The sequence below is a fragment of the Melanerpes formicivorus genome, unplaced genomic scaffold, assembly GCF_026170545.1.
Source record: "Melanerpes formicivorus ecotype bairdi unplaced genomic scaffold, bMelFor1.0.p_v2 SCAF_7, whole genome shotgun sequence".
In the NCBI taxonomy this organism is placed as follows: domain Eukaryota; kingdom Metazoa; phylum Chordata; class Aves; order Piciformes; family Picidae; genus Melanerpes; species Melanerpes formicivorus.
Window position 1 is genome coordinate 3,347,509 of NW_027142359.1, and position 23,123 is coordinate 3,370,631.

Sequence of the window (23,123 nt, forward strand, 5' to 3'; positions counted from 1 at the left end):
TAGGAAGATATTCTTTACAGTGAGGGTGGTGAGACACTGGAAGAGATTGCCCAGGGAGGTTGTGGATGCCTCTTCCCTCGATATGTCCAAGGCCAGGGTGGATGAGGCCTTGAGCAACCTGATTTAGTGAGAGGTATCCCTGCCCATGGCAGAGAGGGTTGGAACTGTATGATCTGTAAGGTCGCTTCTAAAGCAACCCATTCTGTGAATCTATGAATCTATGCTTCTGCTGATTAGAGGCTGGCAGTGAAGACTTCTTCAGCCTTGGGGAAAGAAGCTTTGGGCTGGGAATAGTTGCAAAGTGACAAAGCAAGCTCAGCCCAGCCTACTCACAACCCTTATTTCCAGGCTCAGGAAGATTTCAGTTCCCAACTCATCCTCCTGAAGGTGACCGCATTACTATAGACAGCACAGCTAGCATGGCAAGCCGGAGGTTCAGAGAGTTAATTGAGGTTTAGAGCCAAGGATTCAACACAGGCTTTAGACAAATTCAATTCATAATGCTATAAACAGAAGCATAACTTTTATATCTCTCACTTTGGGAACATAACACCTTTGAGGAAGCTTCTTTAATTTCACCTCTAACGTGGTGTGCTTTCGCCTGCTGCTTAAATCTCTCTGGCACACCTCCTTCCCCCCCAACAACCCCCTACCCCCAAACGACCTCACCTATCAGTGCAAAATTGTTGTTGTGCTTGATTGCAGAAACCAGCCCAGCCTTTTACCTGGGAGACATGCCACAAATAACTTTCATTATATATATGGTGTGTTTCTGATGCTGCTATCGGGAAAGAGAAGACAGAATGCCCCAGCGGTCTGGCTCTGATGCTGAGGAGGCACTTGACTGTGCAAAGCAGCCATTTATATCAAAGGCTGGCAGAAGTCTGGAAGATTTAGAAGAAGATAGATTGGGCAGATAGCCAGGGAGGCTCCTGCCATGGAGACAGTGGGGGCCCATCCTCACCCAACTACTGAAACCTTTTTCTGTCATTCCGTTTTAGCAGCAAAGTGCAGAGAGGGTGGAATGGGTGATAGGGAGGTAGGGATGGGGATGGCCTTAGGCCAGATTCAATCCCCTGCTTTTCTCCCAAGTAATTTAAATTTAATAGTATCTAAAAGAAACAAAAATAATAAAAAAAGATGCAAATCCTTACTCCAGTTCTTGCTGTGGAGGCAAAGAAAGGAGAAGGACTTTCTGAACTCATCTGAAGTGCATTAATAGGTAAGGGATGCATTAATGCACTCTCAAAGGTCACCAAAAGGCAGTTTTCACTTCATTGCACTGCAGAGTTTACCCCTGTGCTACATTTTCCTTCATGTTTAGCAAAGGCAAGCCCCAGGGTCATCCTCAACTTTAATTACATGAAAATGACACAGGAAGAGGTCCTTCTAGTTTGATAATTTATAACACCAGCTATTGAAGTGGACTTTGCAATTAAAATGGGAAATACACCAAGTGACACTTCTATCCCAGTCTTTTGTGGACAGAGGACAATTCACTGTCTGCTTCCTAGCCCTAATAGCCCAAGACCAGATTTTCCTACAATAATTACATTTTCTCCTGAATTTATTGCAGTTCAAACTTCCAGCTGTCTGCTGGGAACACTTCATTTATGCATGAAGCATCTTAGCCCACTTAGGCAGAAGAAAAAGGCAGTGAGATGCAGACCCTTCTTTGAACACAGAAGCCTCCATAGATCTCTTAACTCTATTTTTTCCCCAAAAACTAATATCTATTGAAGTGACAGATTTCTTGTGCATCTTTGTCCCTACCCAGGAGCTCTTGGGGTGAATTTGGGAGGCTATATGCAAGCTTGAGGAAACAAGCATGGGGCAACTACAGTATGACCAACTGTCTTTCCAAAGGCCATTTTCTCTTTTCGTGCAACACCTGAAAACTGAATAGCAGCAGACATGCTGGAGGGAAGGGATGCCATCCAGAGGGACCTTGACAGGCTGGAGAGGTGAGCCCAGGACAAACTCATGAGGTTCAACAAGACCAAGTGCAGCTGGGTCAGGGCAATCCCAGGCACCGGTATAGGCTGGGCAGGGAGTGGCTTGAGAGCAGTCCTGAAGAAAAGGACTTGGGGGATGAGAAGCTCAACATGAGCCAGCAGTGTGCACTTGCAGCCCAGAAAGCCAAACAGATCCTGGGCTGCATCAAGAGAAGTGAGGCCAGCAGGGGAAGGAGGTGATACTCCCCCTCTACTCCACTCTGGTGAGACCCCACCTGGAGTATTGTGTCCAGTTCTGGAGCCCCTAGTACAGGAAGGATCTGGAGGTGCTGGAACGTGTCTAGAGAAGGGCCATGAGGATGATCAGAGGGCTGAAGCTCCTCTGCTATGGAGACAGACTGAGAGAGTTGTGGCTGTTCAGTCTAGAGAAGAGAAGGCTCCCAGGAGACCTTATTGCGGCCTTCCAGTCAGGTAGTGACAGGACAAAAGGGAAGAGAGCAAAACTAAAAATGAGTAGATTCAGATTGGATGTTAGGAAGAAGTTCTTCACCATGAGGGTGGTGAGACACTGGCACAGGTTGCCCAGGGAGGTGGTGGAAGCCTCATCCCTGGAAGTTTTTAAGGCCAGGCTGGATGTGGCTGTGAGCAACCTGATGTAGTGTGAGGTGTCCCTGCCCATGGCAGGGGGGTTGGAACTGGATGGTCCTTGGCATCCCTTCCAAACCCAATGATTTTATGATTCTATAAACGTGACCTTATTGCTCTCTACAAGTACCTGAGGGGAGGTTGTAGACAGGCGGATGATGGTCTCTTCTCCCAGGCAGCCAGTACCAGAACAAGAGGACACAGTCTCAGGCTGCGCCAGGGGAGGTTTAGGTTGGATGTTAGGAAGAAATTCTATACAGAGAGAGTGATTGCCCATTGGAATGGGCTGCCTGGGGAGGTGGTGGAGTCACCATCATTGGAGGTGTTCAGGAGGAGACTTGATGGGGCGCCATGGTTTAGTTGTCTAGGTGGGTTGGATTGGTTGATGGGTTGGACGCGATGATCTTGAAGGTCTCTTCCAGCCTGGTTTATTCTATGTATTCTATTCTATGTATTCTATGCATTATCTTGAGACTAATATCTTAAAAATAACCAACTCATGGCATTCTTGATTTCCATGGTATTGCTCTCTTATATCTGTGACAACCACTGCCTCTGTGGTAGGAGCCCAACCAGCTAAAAGCATTGGCACCACCACTGATAGATGGCATTGCACAGTGTATAGGTAAGACACCATTTTAGTCTTAGGGGGCATTGTCCTCATCCCTCATCACTTCAGAAAACAAAGATTTAGATTCTCACTTTGCACTGACTGTGTAGGGCCACCCAAAGCCAGGTGATAACTTGCATCTGGTTTGGAGATGGGACACTGCCTTACATGGATGGCAACGGGAAGAAGTGACATTTCCTTGCCATATCTGGAAGGAACACGTTCCTCAGAACACAACTTCCTCATAATCTTCAGTTTGCTGCACTGAGAAGCTTTTCCTTGGTCAGAAACCAGATGTACCAAAATTACAGTTAGGTCTTTGTGGGAAATGAGTTTCCTCCTCCTTCAGATTAAAAGGAAGGTGCAGGCTGGACAAGAAATGCAGCACTGCAGCAGGGCTAGATTGACTTTAACGTGGATACACTTGTACACTTTAATATATTCCCTTGCCAGAAAACTGAGTTTGTTTCCAAAAGGGCAAGGGCCTCTGGGATGTGTCCTGATTCTTTGTGATGTGATCTGCACTGTTGTCAATGATTTACCACAGTGTTTCAGGGGCCGGTAGGCTCCATGCTGCTTCTAGCTGTGCTCACCCCACGGCACCCTGAAGCATAAAGCTTCTGTTTGCAGCTGATCTATAGCAAACATTTACATATGGAAAGACAACGTGGAGAAACCAGTGTCAGCCTCTTCCTCCATTTCATTCTGCCTCTAAGCTTCTTGGCTTTAACAGCACATCAGGCTGCAGCACATGGGGAGATTGAGGCATTGCCTTCCCAGAGGTAAGTCCATTCGCCCCTCACTTCCTGACTTTACCTATAGAAATTGTAGGCAAGCCAGCCCATCAGTTTTACCCTGACTGAAGGTACGTACAAGCCATGCTCTCTGTAAACAGCTACCAGGAAAAAAAAAAGAATAAAAATATTGGCAGCTGTGCAAAGCCCAAGCTCAGCATCATAACTCCTGCTTAAAGGAACTGTTTGCACAATGGTTTTTCTTTTACAGATAATTCTTAAGCCTTCTGAAACTTCCTTTACCAAAATTTCTGCCCTGGATTTGGGCCCTCAAAATAAATTCCCTCCACAGGATGTTTTACAAGTGGATATTTTTCTATCTTCTTCTTCATGCATGCATCAAGAACAGTGTGGCCAGCAGAAGCAGGGAAGTCATTGTGTGCAATGTACTCCGCACTAGTCAGGCCACACCTTGAGTCCTGTCTCCAGTTCTGGGCCCCTCGGTTTAAGAAGGACATTGAGACTCTTGAATGTGTCCAGAGAAGGGCAACGAGGCTGGGGAGAGGCCTCGAGCACAAGCCCTACAAGGAGAGGCTGAGGGAGCTGGGGTTGTTTAGCCTGGAGAAGAGGAGACTCAGAGGAGACCTTATTGCTCTCTACAACTACCCGAAGGGAGGTTGTAGCCAGGAGGGAGTTGGTCTCTTCTCCCAGGCAACCAGCACCAGAACAAGAGGACACAGTCTCAAGCTGTGCCAGGGGAAAGTTTAGGCTTGATCTTAGAAAGAAGTTCTTCCCAGAAAGCAAGATTGGCCATTGGAATGTGCTGCCCAGGGAGGTGGCGGAGTCACCATCCCTGGAGGTGTTCAAGAGGGGATTGGACGTGGCACTTGGTGCCATGGTCTAGTCATGAGGTCTGTGGTGACAGGTTGGACTTGATGATCTTGGAGGTCTCTTCCAACCTTGGTGATTCTGTGATTCTGTGTGATTCATGACAGTTATTTTGCATCTGACAATGTGCAGTGAACAAGTGCATGTGAGTAACCCAATTTTCAATCCAAGCCAGCTCCTCATCCCTAAGATTTTGCTGGGTTGTATTTTTTTTTTCAATCCTGAACAATATTATTAACCTCTACAGGTGTCACTTAGGCTTTGAAGGAAGGGAATAAACAAGTGGCTTTTTCCCCCCCTTTCTTCTAAAGCTATAGTGTCATTAAAGGAAATGCTTGGATTATTATTTTTTTTGCTGTGGCTATTAATTTCAGGCTTGCTCCAAAGGCAAATATGATTTAGAAGGATCAAACAAAAAAAATAGGTATCAGTGATAATTGGAACATGGAGACAAGGAGACAGCAGAAAGGAAGGAAAAAAAAAACCTGTGGCAGTGATACACTTAATTATGGAGGCTTATTCTGATAATCCCTTTTGAAAATGAACAGAGAAGAGATTTTTGATGTTTGATGAACTTATCAAACCTGGCAGAATAGTGAAGAGGTAAATGCAACATCCAATCAAAGGTGAGCCAATTAAGCACTTTGTGGAGTGCTGAAGGATGCAGCCCACAAATCCTCCTGTCAGAGCAACAAAGCAGCAATACAGGAGTGGTCCCCAGTTGAAGGGGACTACAGGAAGGCTGGAGAGACATTGTTTACAAGGGTCTGCAGTGACAGGACAAGGAGCAATGGCTTCAAACTAGAGAAGAGAAGATTTAGATTGGATGTTAGGAATGAGTTCTTTACTGTGAGGGTGGTAGAACAGTAGAACAGGTTGCCCAGGGAGGTGGTTGAGGTCCCTTCCCTGGACATATTCAAGGTGAGGTCCGATGAGGCCTTGGGCAGCCTGATCTAGTTGAGGATGTCCCTGCTGACTGCAGAGGGTTTGGACTGGATGACCTTTGGAGGTCCCTTCCAGCCTGGACCATTGTATGATTCTAAGTAAGGATGTTGCTCTTGGCACACATGGAATGCTATAGTTTTCAGGGGCTGTTCACTCTGGAGAGGAGAAGGCTCTGAGGAGACCTTCTTGTGCCCTTCCACATCTGGAGGGGGCTACAGGAAAGCTGGGGAGGGACTTTTGAGGGTGTCAGGTAGTGGCAGAACTAGAGGGAGTGAGAAACAAAAAAGAAATGGGTAGATTCAGATTGGATGATAGGAAGAAAGTCTTCCCCATAAGGGAGGTGAGACACTGGCACAGGTTGCCCAGGGAGGTGGTAGAAGCCTCATCCCTGGAGGTTTTTAAGGCCAGGCTGGATGTGGCTGTGAGCAACCTGCTGTAGTGTGAGGTGTCCCTGCCCATAGCAGGGGGGTGGAATTGGATGATCCTTGAAGTCCCTTCCAACCCTAACAATTCTATGATTCTGTGATTCTATGTTCCAGTCCAAGGTGCCAACATGTAAGCATGCTGCTCTTGGCACACATGGAACGTTATTGTTTTGCTCTTTGCAGCATGCAGCTGGTCAGCTAGAAAGTATTTTGCGATCCCATGCACTCTGCATGCATCCAGCAAGCTGTCCTCAGAGCAGTGGCTGCAACAGTCGGCAGGCTCCTGCTGTTTTCCTGGGGACACAATGGGGTTTTGATCTCACACACTGATCTGCATCCACAGGCTCCCTTGCTGAGCTGGTGTGGCTTTCATTTAGCAAGGCTGTCTTCTGATGAATCCCCAAACGTGTTCTATACCTCTGGTAACTATCACTATTTCTCTTTGGACTGCTGTCTCACAAGTAAACCACACTGCTCATTAGCTAATCAACAAAATAATAGCAATGAGAATATTTTGGCTCAAAACAACCCCTCAAAATGCTTCAAAGGCCATGGCAAAAAATAGAGCTTTATTGACACACCACAGATTGCTCATCATGACAAAGAAACTCATGATAGAAATAAAGATTGTAGGAGCAGGGACACAAACAGCGAGGAGAACCACTGGGCTGGGAGGCAAGAGAAGTAATTTCAGGGAGTGGTATGACTAGGGGGAATGGAAAAGACAATAGAAATGAGTAGATTCAGATTGGATGTTAGGAGGAAGTTCTTCCCCATGAGGGTGTTGAGACAGTGGAACAGGGCTAGGAGAGCAGGGAGAGCAGGAAACCCAAGACAAAAGCTTCAGGTGCTGAACCTGATGGAGCAGCTCCTGGATGGAGCATCTGAGATAGTACAGCCACCCCTGCTAAGCAATGCTTCCCATTTCCTACTAAATAGGTTTCTCCCCAGTGGAAAAAAACCCAAACACACACATAGAGATCATTTTCTCCCTGCTAGCCTCCAGCCCTCCTTAAAACACAACTTCAAAGACCTCAGACTGCTCTCTCTTCCCCTCCTTAGCAGAAGCAGCAGAGATGTTAATTCTCCAGCTCCCATCGACTGTCAGCTGAGCCAGTGGTCAGAGTGGACAGATTGCTTTCCCTGCCAAGAGAAAAAAGTAAGGCTCCAGTGTAATGTATTCATTTATCTTCAGATGTGCCTGTGATGAGGATGTACACACATTAATTATATATATTATACATATTCATCATGCTGAAGCATCCAGTAAACTCATCCAAGGATGATGGAGATGCTCTTCTATTAGAGAGGCTCTTATCCTGGTGTAAACTGGGGAATAGAGTCACTGACAGCAGCAGCACAGCAAAATGCAAAATCAATGCCAATGGTGGAAGAATCAGGCCAGGATATTTGCTCAAGACTTTCTGCCTTTTCTATCTCAGTTTTAATTAAGCATCCCCTGATTCTTAATGCAAATATTCCAATGAAAAGAAATTAGAGGCAGCCTTCATTCATCAGATCTTGTTTTCCATTTCCTATATCATTTCACATATGTCTTCATAACTCAAGAATTTATTTTCCAATACCTGACATAATTTTGGTTTTAACTGAGTTTATATACCTACACTTTCTGTTCCTCTGCTTACAACCAGTATATTATTTGGCTTTTCTCTCTTTCCAGCTTACATCCTCCTCCCCCCACCCCAGTTTAAAGAGCAGCAAGTCTCATTAATAATCCATCAGAAGTGTTTCAGGACCAGTGTTATAATTAATGTCTGTGTCCATCTAAACCTGTTACATTCCAGGACAAAGCCTGTGTAAAAATCCACAGTACTTCCAAAGTATAAAACAAGAAAAACAAGAAAGAGATTTCAAAACCCAGACATTCCAGACCCTCCTAAATTCATTTCTGTGAACTTGGAGCAAATGTCTTGAGCTCCTGTCCCTCTGCTGTCTCTCCTTCTCCAGCCATCAACACAGGAGGGACACGGACCTGATGGAGCAGGTCCAGAGAAGGGCCACAAAGATGACTTGGGGGCTGGACCACCTCTGCCACAAGGACAGCCTGAAAGAGCTGGGGTTGTCCAGCCTGGAGGAGAGAGGGCTCTGGGGAGACCTAATAGCAACCTTCCACTACCTGAAGAGGCATACAGGAAGGCTGCAGAGGGACTGTTTGCAAGGGCTTGTAGTGACAGGACAAGGGGCAACGGTTTGAAATTAGAGAAGAGCAGATTTAGAATAGATGTTAGGAACAAGCTCAGCAGCAGGAGGCTGGTGAAATACTAGAACAGGTTGCCCAGAGAGGTAGCTGAGGTCCCATCCTTGGAGACATGTGAGGTCAGGCTTGACAGGTCTCTGAGCAACCTGATCTAGGGGAGGATGTCCCTGCTGACTGCAGAGGGTTTGGACTGGATGACCTTTGGAGGTGCCTTCCAACCCAGACCATTCTATAACTGAACACATACAAAGTCTTTGGGCCAAAACCAAAACCTTGATATAGGTACAAATGGTAGTTTTAATTGCTTTCCAGCCTGTGGGGGTGATGTCCTTGGGGGTTACAGGTTAGGTGTTGATGGTGGTATCCTCTCTGGTGTGGCTCAGCACCAGTACCGGAGGCTGGTGCAGCCGGCGGAATTTGCAGGGCAGAGCTGCGCAGGGCACCTCTGGAACGAGCAAGCTTGCCATGCCAGGACAACATGCACTGCAACCTCCAGCTGTGGGAAGGACTTCCAGTGTGAAGAAACAGGTGAGTGGACCAGCCACAAGCTCCTGCCAAAGAGGTTTTGATCCTTGCTGGACAAACCCCAGGTGATAACAGTTCCCTGCCATGGGCAGAGCTTTGCCAACCAGCCAGCAGGATGGTGAAATGGTGCAGGAGAAAGCAGGAAATTTCCCAGTCTTAGGGATTTTCCCCCCCAATTTACAGAAACCTATCCATGTTACACTTAGATGTGATCTGCTGGAGAGCAATGAAAGGAAAAAGGACCGGGGGGTTCTAGTGGATGGGAGGTCGACCATGAGCCAGCAATGTGGTTTTGTGCCAAGAAGGCCAATGGCATCCTGGGGGTGCATTAGAAGGGCTGTGGCTAGGAGGTCAAGAGAGGTTCTCCTCCCCCTCTACTCTGCCCTGCTGAGGCTGCATCTCAAATATTGTGTCCAGTTCTGGGCCCCTCAGTTCAGGGAGGATGTCAGGGAACTACTGAAAGAGTCCAGCACAGAGCCACAAAAGTGATGAAGGCAGTGGAACATCTTCCTTATGAGGAGAGACTGAGGGAGCTGAGGCTCTTTAGCTTGGAGAGGAGGAGCCTGAGAGGTGACCTCATTCATGTTTATAAAGATGTGCAGGGTGAGTGCCAAGAGGATGGAGCCAGGCTCTTCTCGGTGATGCCCAATGACAGCACAAGGGGCAATGGTGGAAGTTGAGGCATAGGAAGTTCCATGGAAATATGAGGAAGAATTTTTTCCCTGTGAGGGTGACAGAACACAGGAGCAGGCTGCCCAGGGGGGTTGTGGAGTTTCCCTCTCTGGAGATAACTCAAAACCTGCCTGGATGTGTTCCTGTGTGATCTGGTATAGATGATCCTGCTCTGGCAGGGGGGTTGGACTGGATGATCTTTCCAGGTCCCTTCCAGCCCCTGGCATTCTGTGATGCTGTGAAATGAAAGCTAGATGCCATGGAAAAGGTTAATTTTTCAGTGGAACCAAGAGAGCAGAACTATTCTGCTCCAACTGCTGTGCTACCTCCTTGCACTCCTCTCCACGGGCACCTCTGCTCCCACAACACTCCACTTTCCCTCCCTGCTAAAGACTTAGTTCAATCACTAATCAAACTGGCAATCTGTTGGGGTGATTATTTTTAGGCATCTCCAGCTCTGAGGCTTGGGAGGTAGCACGGCTGTTCTCTCCAAGTTTGACTAGCCTTGACAGATTTTTGTTTTGACACAAAGGGCTCAGACTCCCATCTTGAGCATCTAATGAAAATCCTGTTAAATTCAGAAATGCATTTCCAGCTCTGGGAGCAGCTCAGCAGCTGGAGCAGGTCAGCATCACTCCACTGAGCCGGGTGCAGCAGTACTCGTTCACAGGATCACAGGATGTTAGGGGTTAGAAGGGACCTCCAAAGATCATCCAGTCCAACCCCCCTGCCAGAGCAGGACCAGAGAATCTAGCACAGGGCACACAGGAGCACATCCAGATGGGTCTGGAAAGTCTCCAGAGAAGGAGACTCTACAACCTCTCTGGGCAGCCTGTTCCAGGGCTCTGTGACCCTCACAAAGAAGTTCTTCCTCAAGTTGAGGTGGAACCTCCTATGCTGTAGTTTATATCCATTAACCCTTGTCCCTTCCTGCCATGAATGTCATGGCAAGGTTTTCTCCTCACTCCTAGAAGCAAAAGCACGCTCAGGTTGCCCTTCCTGCAAACATCCATTCTTGTGTCAAAATTATTCATAGACTCAGAGAGTCACAGAGTCATAGAATTGTTTGGGTTGGACTCTCTAAGACTGAGTCCAACCATCAACCTGACACCACTGTGGCCATTAAACCATGTCCCCAAGTGCCATGGCCACAGGTTTCTTGAACACCTCCAGGTGTTCAATCATAGAATCATTAAGGTTGGAAAAGACCTCTAAGATCCAACTGTTAACCCAACACTACCATGACGAAGCCCCAAAGTGACTAAACCATGTCCCCAAGTGCAATAAACTCTCCCCAAATGTCTCTTGCAAGGGGAAAAGGCAAAACTGAACTTTAACAAGACACATCTGACTACCCTAAGCCAAGTGGAGAAGCTTCCTGTATCTCCCTTCCAAAAGCATGATTGTAGACAGCAAAATCAGGGCAATGAGGTGACCTCTACTTGATTCCATCCCCTGAGAATCCAAGGGAGTGGCCAACCTGGACTCTGTGCTGTGCTCTAGGTTGCAAATGAAGACATCTCTGGAAGGAGCTGTTTTTAACATGCAGCTCTGAGATGTGGGTGGAAAAAGGCACAATCAGTGCAAGGTTTTGGGAAGGGTGGGAAAGTGATGGTCTGTCCTTGTGCACTAGGTCGCTGCATTAAAAGGCATCTTGTGTGCAACGGAGAGCCAGACTGCAGAGATGGGTCTGATGAGGAGAACTGTGAGGATGAAGAGATTGAAAACCCTTGTGAACACCTGTTCCCAATCCCAGGGGCTGAAAAAGCAGTCCAAGGGTGAGTAATAAATTGATAGCTGCCACTCTCGCACTCAAAACAGGATGATGTTTTTGCACATTGCTCTTCCTTTGTAACAGCAGTGCTCCATGAATTGATTGGGTGCTGGATGAACCCCAAAGGAGAGCTGCTGTCCCACCCAACCACTGGTTGCAGTGAGAAAAGCAAGAGTGTCCATCTCAGCTTTGATTTCAAATTCCAGTGTTGATTTGATTTCATGTTCCAGTGGTGAGACACAGGAACAGGTTGCCCAGGGAGGTGGTGGAAGCCTCATGCCTGGAGGTTTTCAAGGCCAGGCTGGATGTGGCTGTGAGCAGCCTGATGTAGTTTGAGGTGTCCCTGCCCATGGCAAGGGGGTTGGAGCTAGATGATCCTTGAGGTCCCTTCCAACCCTAACAATTCTATGATTCTATGATTCAAATCCTGTCCTGACTTTGGACTCTCCCATCTACTCTGTATTTCAGTACAGAGCCATTTTAAAGTGTCTCCTTTCTACACCCAGTTCTCCGAGTCCAGTTATCTCACAGCTTTCTTCAGCTGATAACAACAATCTGGAATGCATTGGGTTGGAAGGCACCTCGAGAAGTCATCTAGTCTAACCACCCCAAATATCAGAGCAAACAGTAGACTTTGGAGATGCAGCATCATGGTGGTGTTCAGGTGTTCATCCTTAAGGAGAAAATTTAACTCTGGGAGTTAGGACTCCTGAGAATCATAGAATCAACCAGGTTGGAAAAGACCTCAGAGATCATCAAGTCCAACCTATTACCTAATACCTAACACCTCATGACAACTAAAGCATGGCTCCAAGTGCCACATCCAATCCTTTTTTGAACATCTCCAGGGATGGTGACTCCACCACCTCCCTGGGCAGCACATTCCAATGGCAAACAACTCCTCCTGTGAAGAACTTTCTCCTCACCTCCAGCCTAAACTTTCCCTGGCGCAGCTTGAGACTGTGTTCTCTTATAGAAGGACACAGTCAAGGCAAGAAGCTGGAGCTCCACCTGCATACAAGCAAGGAAAACCACATCTATCCATTAAGAAGTTTTACTGTGTTCAGTTGCAAACGTTGGTTTACCTAATAAGTAATTAATTAAATAGTTAATTAAAGGAGGAATCCAGAATTAATTTAAAGGCAAATTGTCATGAGATTCTCATTTCAGGTCATGTGTTTTAACCAAGATACTACTTGGAGAACATTGCCAACAGTATGAGAAGGTAGTCAGCCATTAGATAATTTCCCTACCATCTCAGTCCAACATTCTCTGGACTCCAGAAGACAAACAGCTCTCTGGGCCAGGGCCTGAGAGAATCCATCTCAAGTTTTTTATCCAAGATATGAATCAATATTCACCAAGCACCCCATTTAATACTCCTCTGTGATGTGTTTCTTGTGTAGACCAGGCAAAAGCCATACACCATTTACTGTCATAGCCCTAACGAGGCTTCCCTGTTGTGAGGAGCAATGCTGCTGTCTATCTTGAATAATGCTTTCATTTGGGGCCCTGGAATTACAGAGAATATTAAGCAATAGGCAGGATTTCAAAGGGGAGCAGCTGTGATGGCTGGAGAGGAGGAAGAAAGAAGGGTAAGGAGAGAGTCAGTGAGAGGCTTGGCGAAGCACAAGCAGCCTGTATGTGCAGGGGGAGTGCTAACTCCCATTGCTAAAATAAAGGAGATGAAATTAAAATAGAAAACAATTACAGGGAATGCCTGGAAACACTCAGTGACAGGGAGAGGCATTAGGCTCAGTGGGGGACCTGGAGGAATTCCAGAGCTTTGGGACTAAATAACAACATCCCAGTAGCTGAAGGGGGGCTGCAAGAAGGCTGCAGAGGGACTGTTTCCAACAGTCTGCAGTGATAGCATGAGGGACAATGGATTAAAATGAAAGAAGAGCAGATTTAGATTGGATATTAGGAACAAATTCTGTACCAGGAGGGTGCTGGAACACTGGAAAAGATTGCCCAGGGAGGTAGTTGAGGTCCCATCCTAGGAGATATTCAAGGTGAGGCTTGAGAGGGTCCTGGGCAACCTGATCTAGTTGGGGATGTCCCTCCTGACTGCAGAAGAGGTTGGACTACATAACCTTTGGAAGTCCCGTCCAACCCAGATTATTCTAATGACTATGATTCTGACTCTCATAATTGTACTTGCAGGGATGGACTAGACAGCTTAGCTGATTTCTTCCATTTCTAACATGAGTCCCAACCAATGTCTTGGAACCAAAAGGGGCCAGAGCAGGACCAGAGAATCCAGCACAGGTCACACAAGAACCCATCCAGATGGGTCTGGAAAGTCTCCAGAGAGGGAGACTCCACAACCTCTCTGGGCAGCCTGTTTCAGTGCTCTGGGCCCTTCACAGTGAAGAAGTTCCTCCTCATATTGAGGTGCAACCTCCTGTGCTGTAGTTTACATCCATTGCCCCTTGTCCTATCACAGGGCACAAATGAGCAGAGCCTGTCCCCTTACTCTTGACAGCCAGCCCTCAGATGTTGATAGACATTGATTAAATCCCCTCTCAGTCTTCTCTTCTCCAGACTAAACAACCCCAGGGCTCTCAGCCTCTCCTCATAGGGCAGTGCTCCGGTCCCTCAATCATCCTTGTAGCCCTCCAGTAGATTCCTGTCTCTCTTGAACTGGGGAGCCCAAAACTGGATACATTATTTCAGGCATGGCCTCACCACGGCAGCTCTGTGAAGGAGGTACCAAACACAACCCTCAGATTTTAGATGCTATCCAAATTCAAAGTCAGAGACTTTGAGGATATATAACTTGTAGTGTCAGGAGAACAGAACCAGTAACCAGAGACCGCTGGGGAACTAAAGCAGGACCTATGGATAACTTTCTGAATGCTACCTCTTTCCAAGGTACAACATCCTCACACAGGAAGGGAGCCAGTACGTGTATGACCCTAATTTCTTTGGAGGCCACTGTGAGCAGGTCTACAATGGGGACTGGAGGGAGCTGAAGTACAATGTTATGTGTGAACAGCTCTACTACGGAGATGATGAGAAGTACTTCCGCAAGCCTTACAACTTCCACACCTACCAATTCCTAGTAAGTTCTTGGGCTGGTCACATTTAGAGAGGTTTTTTTCTCCCCAGATAAAAGTTCCCCCCAGATTTTTTATCTAACAATCTATCATTCATAGAATCATAGAATTGTTAGGGTTGGAAGGCACCTCAAGGATCAGCCAGTTCCAACACCCCAGCCATGGGCAGGGACACCTCACACTACAGCAGGTTGCTCATAGCCACATCCAGCCTGGCCTTCAAAACCTCCAGGCATGAGGCTTCCACCACCTCCCTGGGCAACCTGTTCCAGTATCTCATCATCCTTATGGGGAAGAATTTCTTCCTAACATCCAATCTGAATCTACCCATTTGTAGTTTTTTTTTCATTCCCCCCAGTCCTATCACTCCCTGACACACTAAAAAGTCCCTCTCCAGCTTTCTTGTCACCCCTTCAGGTACTGGAAGGCCACAATAAGGTCTTCTCAGAGCCTTCTCCAGACTGAACAGCCACAACTCCCTCAGTCTGTCCGCATAGTAGAGGTGTTCCAGCCCTCTAATCATCATTCACTATAGGTTGCCTTTCAAGCCACCTCCCTCCAGCTGTCCCCGAGACAACAGGCAATTGATTTAAATGCTGGTTTATGGCACATGGAGGAACTAACGTGCTTTATCACCCAGGCATCACCACTGCTTACTCTGGCCTAGCCAGAGCCTAAAGAGAAATGGGGTTTCTCTAAACTGTGCTATTAATGAGCTGTAGAGCTTTGCAGAAGCCACTTCCCTCTCCAGGGATGAATTTGGCCATGTGTAAAATGGGAAGAATGCTATCAGTTCCATCTCTGAAAGCATTTTAAGTCTACAGCGTGGCTGAAAGGGACATAAATCCAAATTCTGAGGGAGACCAAGATCCTGAAAGCCATCACCATGTATCTGTCATAATGTCTATACCCTGTGGGATCACATCTGATGTTGGAGATTGAACTAAGTAGAGCAAGGGTTCAGCCTGGGTCTCCCACATCCTATGTGTGTGCCTTGGGCACCCTGTTAAACATTTATCATGCTTTTTGACAGGAATGAATGAAAGCTCTTTATTCCAGGGCAATATGACAGCCATAATCTCACTGTGGCTGTCCTCAAAGTCCTCCCAGTAGGCAAAGTCTTTTGTGCCTCAGTCCCTAGCAGGAACCCAGACAGATCCAGCATTTGAGAATGCCCCATGGGCACCTTGACTTAGGATTGTCTACCTGCTGGGGTCTAGGGAGTCACCCTTTGTGATGTAAGGTGTTTTGGATTTATTTAGAGTGGGCTTTTAATAAAGATGGCAAATGGCACAGCTTGGATTCAGCAAGGCTGCTCCATTCCACAGGCTGGCAAAGAAGAGCTGTCAAGGAAAAGGTCACTTCTCCAAAACACTGGCAAAGCAATGTTTGTTTCCTAGCACTGCCAATGCAAGTTGAATTATTTCTCTTTTTTTCCTAAATAAATTCATCCAGAAGCAGGCTGGGGAGAAAAAAAATTCAGTCCAAATTATTAGGATTTGGCAGAGCTGCATGAAACTGGAAGGATGTTTTTATAATGGGAAGTGTCAAGCTGGCTTAATAGGTACCATTAGCAGCTCTGGCTGTAATGGTGCTGCTTGGAGGTGCAAAACACAAACCTTGCCTTGCCTGGAGATGGGAAGAAGCAAAATGCATGGCTTTATCCACATATCTCACATCTTTCCAGGTAGAAAGATGGAGAACCTCCCCTATGGGGACAGGCTATGAGAGCTGAGACTGTTCAACCTGGAAAAGAGAAGGATCCAGGGGAACCTTAAAGCAGCCTTCCAGTATTCAAACGGGTCTACAGGAAAGCTGGGAAGGGATTTTGTACAGGGGCTTGTAGTGACAGGATGAGAGGAAATGGATTGAAGCTTGAGGAGAGGACATTTAGATGGAGATTAGGAAGAAATTCTTTACAGTGAGGGTGGTGAGACACTGACACAGGTTGTCCAGGGAGGTTGTGGATGCCCCCTCCCTGGAGGTGTCCAAGGCCAGGTTGGACAAGGCCTTGAGCAACCTGGGCTGGTGGGAGGTGTCCCTGGTGTAGGCAGGGGCGTGGGAACTGTATGATCTTGAAGATCCCTTCCAACCCAAACCATTCTATGAATCTATGAAACTGCACATGACTTTATTCCACCTTCTCTGAAGTCAAAGTTGGCGTTCTCATGGCCTTCAAAAGAGGCACCACCTGCTCCTCAAACAAATAGAGACTACAATGGAAGGGAACTACCTGAAAAATGAATGTCTGCCTCTTTCACTTTAGGCTCATGCTGATTCTGGATTTACTTTTGAGTTTTACGACGAGTCAACGGATCTGCTCGATGCCCTTAAAAGAGACAAATCCAAAGCTTTTGGCCTTACCATCGGAATTGCTCCTGTAGACTCAGCTGTGCAGTTCAACCTTGGCTTCACGTTATCAGGTGGCAAAGGATCACTGAAGAACTTCACACAATACACTGAAAAGGTAACAAAAGCAATTTAAATTGGTGAGGTAGTGATAGGACGAGGGGCAATGGTTTGAAATTAGAGGAGATTTAGGTTGGATGTTAGGAACAAGTTCTGCACCATGAGGGAGGTTGGAACACTGGAACAGGTTAGCCAGGGAGGCAGTTTGAGGCCCCTTCCCTGAAGATATTCAAGGTCAGGCTCAACAGGGCTCTGGGCAACCTCATCTAGTGGAGGATACCCCTGCTGACTGCAGAGGGGTTGAACTGAATGATCTTTGGAGGTCCCTTCCAACCCAAACCATTCTATGAAGAGACCTTATTGTGGCCTTCCAGTGTCTGAAGTGGGCTACAAGAAAGCTGGGGAGGGAGTTTTTAGGGTGTCAGGTAGTGGCAGAACTAGAGGGAATGAGAAACAAAAAAGAAATGGGTAGATTCAGATTGGATGTTAGGAAGAAGTTCTCCCCCATGAGGGTGGTGAGACATTGGCACAGGCTGCCCAGGGAGGTGGTGGAAGCCTCATTCCTGGAGGTTTTTAAGGCCAGGCTGAATGTGGCTGTGAGCAACCTGCTGTAGTGTGAGGTGTCCCTGCCCATAGCAGGAGGGTTGGAACTAGATGATCCTTGAGATCCCTGACAATTCTGTGATTGATTCAATGACTCAATGATTCTATGCACATGCTTCAGTGGTGTCACCTGTGCATTGCATGGTCTGGGCTGTAACTTCTGTCAGATTATTCTCTCAATTGCATTTTCTTCTCCCCCTCACACATTGTAATTGTGCCTTAATTTGTTCATGTAATTGCAAATGCATGATTGTTAGTAATCCTGTTTGTTGTTCTTATTATGTCTGAGCAAATGGGGGAGTGGCAATAAAATTGAATTATGAGGTAGCACAACATATGCCACACAGAATGTCAGCTCCCCCCCCCATCCTGCTTCATGCTTACATCAGTAAAAAACACACTGCAAGTGACCAGGAGAGAGGAGGAGGAAATATCAAGAGGATGATGATCAAAACAGTTGTCCTCAGGTAATGAGCTCTGCTAGCAAATAGATCTTGGTCAAATTAATACAAGCTGGTTTATGAGGGGAAAATAGGCCTACTTTTTATGGGAGGTTAAAATACCACACTGAAAGGAGGGGAAAAAAAAGCCACAAAAGGTACCTGATAATAGGGTGCTTTTCTTGCAGTGGGTTTCCATCATGGACTGGCTGTGATGACCTCTTTCCAACATAATATCATGAGTGCTGTGCTGCTATTTCCCACATTTACTGTGCCCTGCTCTCCTCTTCTCCCATGGCTGCTGACAGAAAACAATAAAGAAGAATGATTTTGATGGTTCTGGGTTAAAATGCCCTTAAAAGCTGTTTGAAACGGGCACCATTATAGAGTTTACAGTGCCCCTTGTCGAGGAGCTTCCATGGTGTTTGGAGCTAAACAATGACAAGTTATGGGAGGAATCATTTCAAGGGTTGTTCTGGTTGCGCTGGAGCCTTGTCCAAGGCAATCTAGAAGTGGAGTTGTGGATCTGGTGGTATATCCAGAAAATTCAACCCTTCCTCAGCACCTTCCTAGCCAGGATATCCCCCACTGGTATAGCCAGAAAATTCTACCCTTCATTAGCACCTTCCTGGCCAAGGTATCCCTGCCACTTCCAGGCTGGGCTGGGCTTACCCTGAGCCCTTGTATCAAGGGGTCAAGGCTGTGAATTAAGCAAAAGGGAATTAACAGTGTGGAAAGGAGAGCAGAGAAAAAAGAAATAGCAGAAATGGTGGGTGGAGAGGAATCATGTGGATCCCAGCTCTGCTCATATTCATACCTCAACAAAACCCCCTCTAGCATCCAAAGCCATAGCTTTGCCCACCACCACCAAGTCCAGGGAAAAAAGAGACACCCTGAAAAAGAATGATGAGTGATTGCATTGAAACCTGGGCTTGTTTTCATGTTTTCAGCATCCCCTGACAGTCACAGATTCATTCTTTCCTCTGCAAACCTGAAGCCTGGAAATGAATGTTGGCGGGTGGTTTTTTTGTTGGGGATGTTGAGTGGCAGCTCCTCTTTTCTTCACCTGCAGGAGGTTGCATTCATTAGAGGTGTGACAAAGGTGCAGACAGCCCGTTTCAAGATGAGAAGGGACAACATTGTCTTGGATGAAGATGTGCTGCTGTCCCTGCAGGAACTTCCAGACACCTACAACTATGGCCTGTATGCCAAATTCATCAACGACTATGGCACCCATTTCATAACATCTGGCACTATGGGAGGCATCTTTGAGTACATCCTTGTCATTAACAAGGAGGAAATGAGAAGAAAAGGTTAGAAAATGGCACAACATTCTCTGGGCACAACTCTATGCTCTGAATCAGGCACTTCTAGCCTGGTGATCATGGGGTGGGGGCCAGTCTGCCAGAGTAATTCACCTGGCTCAGACTGCTCCACACAGCAATCATCTCCCTGGGTCCTGGAAGGGTGGGTACTCACCAGCACCTCTTTGATGAGCTGGCTGGTATGTCCTATCACATCACAGAATGTTAGGGCTTGGAAGGGCCCTCAAAGGATCATCCAGTCCAGCCCTTCTGCCAGAGAAGGATTACCTAGAACAGGACACACATGAACGCATCCAGGCAGGTTTTGAATGTCTCCAGAGAAGGAGACTCCACTACCTCACACGATAGACACATAGAATCATAGAGTCAACCAGGTTGGAAAAGACCTCAGAGATCATCAAGTCCAACCCATCACGCAATACCTAACACCTCATGACAACAAAGCCATGGCTCCAAGTGCCACATCCAAGCCTTCTTTGAACACCTCCAGGGACAGCGACTCCACCACTTCCCTGTACAGCACATTCCAATGTGAAGAACTTTCTCCTCACCACAAGCCTAAACATGTTACAAGCCCCAAACCACAGCAGTTAAGGGCAGGGTAGATGTATCTGCATGTTGCTCACAAGACAGATGCACCCTTGGCCACACAATGAGGGGGGAAAGGGGAGCAGGGGTTGCATCGCAAAATGTGCTTCCTGGTCTAATTTCAGACGAACCTGAGTGAGATTCTGGTAGTTCAGGAAGGAATTTGAGCATCTTTTTCTCCCTTTCAGTGCCACTTGGTAGACTTCCCTGAACTGGCCCTATTTCTTATGGTCTTCATTCTGGCCATTCTCAAGGACTGCAAACTCATCCATAGAATCATAGAATCGTTGGAAGGGACCTCAAGGATCCTCTAGTTCCAACCCCCCTGCCATGGGCAGGTACACCTCACACTACAGCAGGCTGCTCACAGCCACATCCAGCATGGCCTGAAAAACCTCCAGGGATGAGGCTTCCACCACCTTCCTGGGCAACCTGTTCCAGTGTCTCACCACCCTCATGGGGAAGAACTTCTTCCTAACATCCAATCTGAATCTACCCATTTCTAGTTTTGCTCCATCCACCCCAGTCCTACCACTCCCTGACACCCTAAAAAGTCCCTCCCCAGATTTCTTGTAGCCCTTTTAAGATACTGGAAGGCCACAATGAGGTCTCCTGGGAGCCTTTTCTTCTTCAGATTAAACAGCCCCAACTCCCTCAGTCTGTCCTCATAGGACAGGAGCTCTGGCCCCCCGATGACCTTGGAGGTCTCTTCCAACCTGGCCATTCTATCATTTTGTGTGATTCTGCTCACCAGTGCAGAGCTTAGGACTGCAGTTTTGCTGCCAGCCCCATACCCAGCTTTCAGGCTGCAAGGGCTTGCATGGCTATGGTCATGAGCGCCATAATCCGTCAGCGCGAGGTCCCTCGTTGCCCTGCCATCAATATTTTTCATTACTTGTTTTTTTTTAAATAGATTGTTATGGTTCTATTATTTAGCAGAAACCAGTCTAATGTCTTCCCACATTAGGAGAACATTTATGGCAGAAACATTATGCACAGAGTAAATTAGAAAGAGTCTTCATACATCCTGATTAATTCCAACTGCAGCACTAAATCTTATCGCTCCGGCACATTTAACTATCACAAATTACATCACATAAAAAACAACCCCCACAAACAAACAACAAAACCCACCACAACCCAAACAACAGCTATCAGGGCTCTCCCCCCACCCCTTTCAAGTGCCAATATTTTCTATGACCACCCTTTTTGCAGTGATAACCACTCTTCATTTCTCAAGCCCCCGATCTTGCTGCCCCCAGTAACAAATTGTATCGACAGACCCTCACAGAACGCAATTACTCACGGGGGAAGCGTGGCCAATCAATTAATCAGGGTGTTCCTCAAGTGTAATTTTATGGCATTCCAACACCCAAGATAAGCCATCACTCATGGTGCTTTGGGTGAATGAACTTTACCCACTGTGTTTACAACTGTTGAACTGTTTAGTGCAAGTAATTGAGTGCTACGCATTTAATCTTCCTCAAGGGCCCAGTTTTGCAACAGGATGTAATTCCCCTTGAAGTCTTGAGCATGCTTCAGCTCTCACCAGTTGGAATCTAGGATTCACAGCCCCTTACTCAGGATGTGGAGGGCCTCTGCCAGTTGGGGCCCAACAAGGCAACAAGAAGAACAAGTTCTGCACTATGAGGGCAGTGGAACGCTGGAACAGGTTCCCCAGGGAGGTGCTTGGGGCCTCATCACTGGAGATAGTCAAGGTGGGGCTCGACAGGGCTCTGGGCAACCTGATACAGGTGAGGATGTCCCTGATTACTGCAGAGGGGGCTTGGACCTTTGGAGGTCACTTCCAACCCAGAGAAAATCTTATGAGGAGAGGCTGAGGCAGCTGTGATTGTTTAGCCTGGAGAAGAGCGAGACTCAGGGAGGACCTTATCACACTCCACAACTACCTGATGGGAAGTTGTAGTAAGGTGGGGTTTGGGCTCTTCTCCTAGACAAATTGTGACAAGAGGAGAGGGCATGGCCTGAAGCTGCACCAGAGGAGGTTTAATTGGGATGTTAGGAAGCACTTCCTCATGGAAAGGGTAATCAGACACTGGAATGGACTGCCCAGGGAGGTGCTGGAGTCGCCTTCCCTGGAGGTGTTTAAGGAAAGATTGGATGTGGCACTTAGTGACATGGTCTGGTCGATGTGGTTAGGCTGGACTTGATGATCTCAGAGGTCTATTCCAGCCTCAGTAATTCTGTGTAATTCTGTTCATGATTTTGTGATTCTATGATTCTAAGATCCGTGCCCTGCACTGCTGCAGAGAGCTTCTCTTGCAGGCTGTGTGCAAGGGAGCAAACCCAGACCTGTGTGTGTTTTACTGGGATTGCAAACACATGATAGCCAAGATCCTGCTCCCCAGTGCTGGGGTGAGGCAGTTCTACAGACAATGCTTGGTGCTGAGGGTTGTCCAGAGGTTCAGCAGGAAGTTGTAGATGTTGTGCTTTGAGACCTGGTTTAGTGGTGACCCAACAGTGTTGGGTTAATGGTTAGACTTGATCAACTTTAAAGGCCTTTTCCAACCAAAATGATTCTCTGATTCAGCTTTAGACCTTTAAGCCACGATACACAAATCCTGCTGACCTCTGTGCCTCCCTTTCAATACCGTGGTATTGATCGTTGGGCTGCTTTGTAAAACACTTTAAGGTCCTCTGACAAAAAGAGCAATAGAGGAGTTACCTACCACTTACACCACCTGCAGTTATTGAAATCAATGGCATTTTTAACCAGGAAAGAAGACAGCCTTCCGTTTGCTGAAGCGTGTACATAAACCCAGGTTGCATGAAATATGCACATTGCTTACCTTGGTGAAACCACCTCATTAGTTCCCTTCTCCCCTCTGCAGTCTCTTCATGGCTCTCCAGTTACATATTTTCATGATGTATGGTGGTGGTGCTGGCAGCAGCAGCAGAAGCAGCCCTGCAGCAGCAGGCTGTGAGGCTTTGGCAGCACACAGCAAACAGACCTTGTGCAAGTTGGTATTTGGGATCACAGGACGTCAGGGATTGGAAGGGACCTCCAAAGATGATCGAGTCAAACTCCCCTGCCAGAGCAGGACCAGAGAATCTAGCACAGGTCACACAGGAATGCATCCAGACAGGCCTTGAAAGTCTCTAGAGAAGGAGACTCCACAACCTCTCTGGGCAGCCTGTTCCAGTGCTCTGGGAGCCTCACAGTGAAGAAGTTCCTCCTCATGTTGAGGTGGAACCTCCTGTGCTGCAGCTTACATCCATTGCCCCTTGTCTTATTGCACAGGGTGCAACTGAGCAGAGCCTGTCCCCTCCCATCTGACCCCCAG

At 47.1% G+C, this 23,123-nt stretch overlaps 2 protein-coding genes across 2 annotated transcripts in view; one reads left to right on the forward strand and one right to left on the reverse strand.

The window, feature by feature from the left end:
- C8B (complement C8 beta chain) overlaps positions 1 to 23,123 on the reverse strand; it is an 82,452-nt gene that overhangs the window by 9,886 nt on the left and 49,443 nt on the right. The gene's annotated exons all lie outside the window — the stretch shown is intronic.
- The window catches only part of C8A (complement C8 alpha chain), a 28,008-nt gene continuing 8,656 nt past the window's right edge, over positions 3,772 to 23,123 (forward strand). The window contains exons 1-7 of the mRNA XM_068140683.1: positions 3,772 to 3,992; positions 7,265 to 7,361; positions 8,804 to 8,948; positions 11,251 to 11,395; positions 14,269 to 14,458; positions 16,720 to 16,920; positions 18,978 to 19,218. Coding sequence (XP_067996784.1) covers positions 3,865 to 3,992; positions 7,265 to 7,361; positions 8,804 to 8,948; positions 11,251 to 11,395; positions 14,269 to 14,458; positions 16,720 to 16,920; positions 18,978 to 19,218 — 1,147 coding nt within the window. The 5' untranslated portion in view covers positions 3,772 to 3,864. The remainder of the gene's footprint in view (positions 3,993 to 7,264; positions 7,362 to 8,803; positions 8,949 to 11,250; positions 11,396 to 14,268; positions 14,459 to 16,719; positions 16,921 to 18,977; positions 19,219 to 23,123) is intronic.